General features: G+C 41.3%; 1 protein-coding gene across 1 annotated transcript in view; it reads right to left on the minus strand.

Annotated features, from left to right (window-relative positions):
- The window catches only part of LOC138975412 (repulsive guidance molecule A-like), an 88509-nt gene extending 83447 nt beyond the window's left edge, over positions 1–5062 (minus strand). The window contains exon 1 of the mRNA XM_070348091.1: positions 3860–5062. Within this exon, the coding sequence (XP_070204192.1) occupies positions 3860–4050 (191 nt within the window). The 5' untranslated portion in view covers positions 4051–5062. The remainder of the gene's footprint in view (positions 1–3859) is intronic.
- Between the last annotated feature and the right edge of the window lie 938 nt (positions 5063–6000).

Below are 6000 nucleotides of genomic sequence, written 5' to 3' on the forward strand. Positions count from 1 at the left end.
ATAACGAGCTCTTGCGAAAGACACACATCCCTATCTTCAGTAAAAAGGGTGACAACACGCCGCTTATCAGTCGCAAAAACATCGTCGAATGTGTTTTTTCTGACACAAATATATACAGCGTAGGTCCACACAAACACAAACACAGATGAAACGCAGTGATTATTTTCCACCTCAAGAGTTGGTTCCCTTGTTCCGCTCTCCTGTCTTTCTATTCTTTTTCCCCCTCTAGTGTAGTGTATTCGCCAGGACGACCCCCATAGAGAGGTGTGCTCGTTTTGTTGACAACAAATTGCTGTATTATGTTCTTTCCTTTAGCATCTCCTCCCTCCTGCCGTTCGATTCATAAGGCGAGGCAAGGGGAATAGGAGAATATTGGTGGAAAGGTTTATGAAGCTAGTGTCGTGTTCCGTTGGAATGACATTTGGATCTGAATTTACTGTCTGCTTGGCCGAGACACATGGTCTGAGTCAGCCTGGCAAGTGTCGGGTGCGGAGTGGTGACAACATGCAAGTACCTGTGAATTACACGTTTTATTGTGTCGATTCGGGGCTAATACTTTATCCATCAATTCGTCTAGCCTCTAATAAGTGGCTGATTGAAGTCATAAATAGCGAGAAAGCAATAACCGAGTGGAATTCAATAGGGCCTACTTGCGCACACTGACATTGTTTTACTGAACGAAATTGTCATTAAATGAATGCGTTAACAAACGCTCAAGCAGCCAACCGAGTAAGCAAGCAAGACATCAACCAAGCAACCAACCAAACAAACAAAGAAAAAAGCAAAGAGACAATACAAAGAATACTCACACACACACACACACACACACACACACACGCACGCACGCACACACACACACACACACACACACACACACACACGCACATACATACACACACACACACACACACACACACACACACACACATTTTCACTGAAAATCGATGAACGACGGAATGAAATACTGAATTAACAAAGCGCTCTTTCACCGCGTACTTTATCCATTCACATTTGGACTGCACGACATGATACAAGCGAACTGATTAACAGATGAATTAGTTACATATCAATCAATTAATCGATCGCTGAATCAATCAATCAATCAATCGAACGCAACGTTCAATCGATCGCTCATTCAATCAACCAATTAATCGATCAACCATTCAATAAATAAATAAATCAACCAGTTGCTCAATCAGTTAATCGATCAATCAATCGACAGTTGCATTTTACAACACGTACAATGTTTGTGCAGTGCACGTCGTTTGAAGTTGAAGAATGTTTACTTTTTCCCTCACCTTGTTGCCTCTATCCCTCTTCAAACAAGATTGCCTGGTCAGTTTAGAGTCTTCGTCTGTTTATTTGTACCTGACCGATTCAATGCATTTAGAACGTATATATGTTATCATTTCTACTCAGTTTAAACCGTTAAAACTACCATATTAATAAAAAAAAAAACCCACCAACATCCGACAGCGATTGACCCCGAAAAGCGACTTCGCTAATATTTTGCTAATATTTTGCCTGTGATCATTCCAGAATGTGTTGAAACAAGTGTGAACAAATGAGAGAAATCAATCGTACAGGCTTTATGATACATGAATGTTGAATATGATGCCCAGAATCAGATAAACGAGGGTTGGGTAATTGAATGGGGTATCTGACCGGTCCATTACAATCACAGGACCTATTTTGGAAGTGGTTCAAATCCCTGGTTTACGTTTGTTGTGATGATGTCATCATATTCAAAAGTATGTATCACAAAGTCTGTCCGTGTTGATTTCTTTCATTTTTTTCAAACTTGTTTCAACACACTCTCAAAATATCCCAGGCAAAATATTAGCGAAATATAATTTGTTTGGTCAATTGGTGTCCGAACTTATTAACATCTACTACTGTTTTCTCTTCTATTGCTTTTCTCCTGAAAGTATTTTACCCATTTTTCAAGAATATTTCTTATCAACTTTACATCGGGAAAGCAAGCTTAACAAAAATCATACAAACGCATGCAAGATTTGTTATTTGTTTATTTTTAGATTTACTTAATTTAGGAATGCTTGCGTTTGTTTTACTTAAGTTGAAAGGCATATCATTATTCTTTACGTTTAAAGTACACGGCCATGAAACACGTTTTCACGAAAACGTACACTAAAATATCCAGACCTATTTTCTCCTGTCGCTTCAGCAACATAATGTAACCCCTTTCTGGGGCTTTTTATTTATTAAAAGTTGAAGTTTGTAGTTTTCAGGCTTTTGCTGACCTGTGCATTATTTTGGTAGGTGTCCCACTGTCTTATATGTAGGCTACGTCCTTTTAATGACAAAATCTCATTTGAAATCAGTTGCAGAACCTCCTTTTCAATCAACCGCGAAAATGCATTTCAAATAAATTGCAAAACGGTATTTGGAAACAACAGCGAAATACTTGTCAAACACTGAGCCCTGAAGTCCACAACACGACAACGCACAAGAGTCGCACAGATGACAAAACGACACCTAGGCCAAAGGGAGGTTAATAAACAAAAAGTTATAACAAAAGAAAAAGAAAAAAAAGTGGATGACTTCTGGAACGCAACTCACAACAGACCCCCTGTGCCCAGTCACCATTAGCGCCCTGTAGCGAACGATTGGAGAAATAGAGCCTCCCTTCTTCCCCTTCACAAGGTTTTCGCTCAGCTCCAAAGGCGTTGGAAGCTCCAATACGAGCTCTGTCAAAGGCTGGTTTATGACTGGCATCGGGTGTCATAGTTTGTGCTGTCACACTTGGCTGGCCATAGTTGTGCACCCTGCTGTCACCAATTTCTGCCTGCTGCAGTGGGGCGCGGGGGTGGGGATTGATCAAAACAAATGTATGTGTGCCACTCAGTGTCAGTCTTCATGCAGTCTGTGTCAAAGAGTAAAACAAATTTTTCTCTCGTGTTCTTCCCAGAAATGAGCGTCTCCAATTTCAGGGAGTGTCGGTGAGGTTCATGCAGTGGGCCAGTGCAACCGGTATGGCTTCTGGACTTGGATACTCCATACAATCAAGGAAAATCAAAGGAATTGAAAGTGCAGTTATTCCATCATGTCGTGTTTTATTTAATCCATTTGTTAAAAATATTATTTCAGGATGGATAACATTAACAAGAGAAAAGATTAGACTAGAATGATAGAGGGAAAACAAAGTATCGTAACAGGTTTATACGGTAAGAAAAGAAACATATATCTTGAATGTTGGCCAGAGGCAATTTCGGACGATCTCCGGTTGACAATGGTCTCCGGACAGGAGTCAAAGTAAGTTATTCAATTTAAAATATGTAATGTTACAACATTAATTGTATGGCTTAAAGTTTCCTTTGTAAGCATATAATATGTTTTCATTCTTTAACGTGATCATGAGAACGTTTACCTACAGTTCATCGCAACCAGTAGATTCATTCATCAATTGATTAATTGACTAATCGATTGATTGATTACTTAAATTAGACTCTGTTGTGGAGTACGTGAATTTTGCGAACGAACAGAAAATGATCGATTTAATAGTCATTGATTGATTGATTTGTAGATTGATCAAAACTTACATCAGCATGTGAGCTGGCTTACTGGACACACATTGATTGCTGGATTGATTGCTGGATTGATTTGTTGATTGATTGATTGATTGATTGATTGATTGATTGATTGATTGATTGACTGATTGATTGATTGATTGATTGATTAGAAATGTCCATACGATTTTTACAGTGTACACGAATTATGGTAGATTACATGAACTCTTGTAGATTTGATGAAAACACTGCATAGTCTTACATTATTATTTCCAATTACTCAACGTTAGTATCAATAATCAATGTCTTGTGATTTAATAACGTGCACTTACCATGGAGTATCTTGCGGCGTCATTGGTAATAGGGGTACTCCTTTAACAAGTAATCCAGGGGTGTAGTTTTCGCCAGTACTCCGAAGTGAATTCACGGAAATTTTGGTTTGAAGTCTAAACCTTGAAGCTTTCCGCAATTTGAAATAGGTACTCCGTAGATTGTGAATGTAAACATCATTGTCTTCGCACATTTATTTTAAAGAGCACAAATCACACTCCAACTCCATATTCTTGATCAATATTCGAAGCGTGTGAGTTTTTCTTTTTCTTTTTTGGTGGTTCGTTTCTTACACTGGAGTCATGATTGAGCTGTTAGCAGGTTTGATTTCTGGGGTGACAGTTGAGGAAAGTAATTTCCAATTAAGCAAATTCAAATCAATCCGGCGAATACACCACAAATTCAGTGTGATGCAGTTGTTGTTTTGTACAGTATCGTATCAGATAAAATCAAAGTCACCTCTAATAATTAAACGACAACAGATTCACACAAGTGGCTGTAAAGCGGATAACATATAATTCACTGCACTATCCAGCGAATCCGTTAAATTCATTAAACCAGATCAAGTTTTCAGTCATCGAACTTCACGAGGATTTCTTTTCCCCCACTTTGGAACATGAGCAATGAACAGACGCATCACATAAGGATAATCAACAATCACTACACCAAAAATCCCACGTCATAACATCAGATCAAGTTTTAAATTTGAAAAGTCGTCGAACGTCAAAGCAACTCTACGCCGATAAATGTTCCCTGCCACTCTGGAACATCAGCGATGAATATGTCACTGTCACAGCCGCATCACAGACGGGTAATCAACAATTAGGATGTCATCTGCGAGACGCAGTAGGCATGCGGCGCGCGATACAATCCATCACAGCGGTATCACTTACAGGAAACAGAACACATCATGCACCCCCCAGCAACAACTTATCACGCTGCTAGAAATCCGAGGAGATGATATGAAGAGATTATCTACCCCCACCCCTTCTCTCCTCTAGAGCTCTGTCAGTGTCTCGCTGAAGCCTATACTGACTCTACTCCCCCACACAGGGAGAGAGAGAGAAAGAGAGCGACAGAGATGGTATCGGATAAGGCAGGCAGTGATCTGACAAACTAACTTGTCACCTCCGATCAGCGTCTATCAGTCAGCTCCCTACGCTGGCGTGAAAGCGACTAGCGGCACCTTTCCTTCTTTTACTTCCCACCCAGAGCTTGCTCGGAGCTTTGGCGCTCTGCGATACTGACAGCTCGTCTCTACCCGGCACCTCCCCCCCTCCCCCCGAACCCTCCTCATCCCCCCCCCCCCTTTCTCCTCCAGTCAGTCCCTCCAGCTATGCAATGGAGGTGTTGGAAAGTGCTAGCCAAGTGTTAATCCCTTCAATACCCTCTCTGCGGGTACACCTGAGCCGATCGCCTGTCGAGACACACTCACGAGAAAGCTTGTTCTCATTCGTCGAAACGAAATGTTTCCAGTTGAAGACGAAGAAGAAGACACCGGGGTGGGTGGGGTAGATAGGGGTAGAGTAGAATGATGGGAGGAGACGGTGGAGGGTGAAAGGGGGGGGGGAGGGTGTGAAGGGGAGGAGGTTAAGAAGAGTGTAGATGGGAAGGTGTCGAAAAGAACCAATTATTGATGTTTGTGTGGATGGGTTTTGGAGGGGCTGGGCGTGCGTGTTTGAACACATTGGAGTATTGTTTTTACGCACTGTAATTCATGCACGTATACAATTGAAATTGCGAGTGAATTGCACTCAAACAGACACACTGGGAGCGCGCGCATACCCACACAAACATGCATTCGCACAACCTTATTTCCAGTAAGTAGTAATGCATGCACAAAAAGGTGATACTGCAAACGCACACACGCAGACACACACAGGGTGCACGAACACACACATACACACACACACACACACACACACACACACACACACACACACACACGTACACACTCACTCTCAAACTCACACACCTCTGTCATACCAGCACTGACAATTCCATAAAAACCTTATCGTTATCGTCAAGTATTGCTGTGTGCAAACATAGTACTGAGACCCCCAAAACCCTTGGCTTCCCTTCCAATATGATTACACCTGAGCGAAATGAAATTCTCCGTGTTTACCCTTGCCAATAAGGGATT

Source organism: Littorina saxatilis, linkage group LG1 (genome assembly GCF_037325665.1).
Source record: "Littorina saxatilis isolate snail1 linkage group LG1, US_GU_Lsax_2.0, whole genome shotgun sequence".
Taxonomy (NCBI): Eukaryota; Metazoa; Mollusca; class Gastropoda; order Littorinimorpha; family Littorinidae; genus Littorina; species Littorina saxatilis.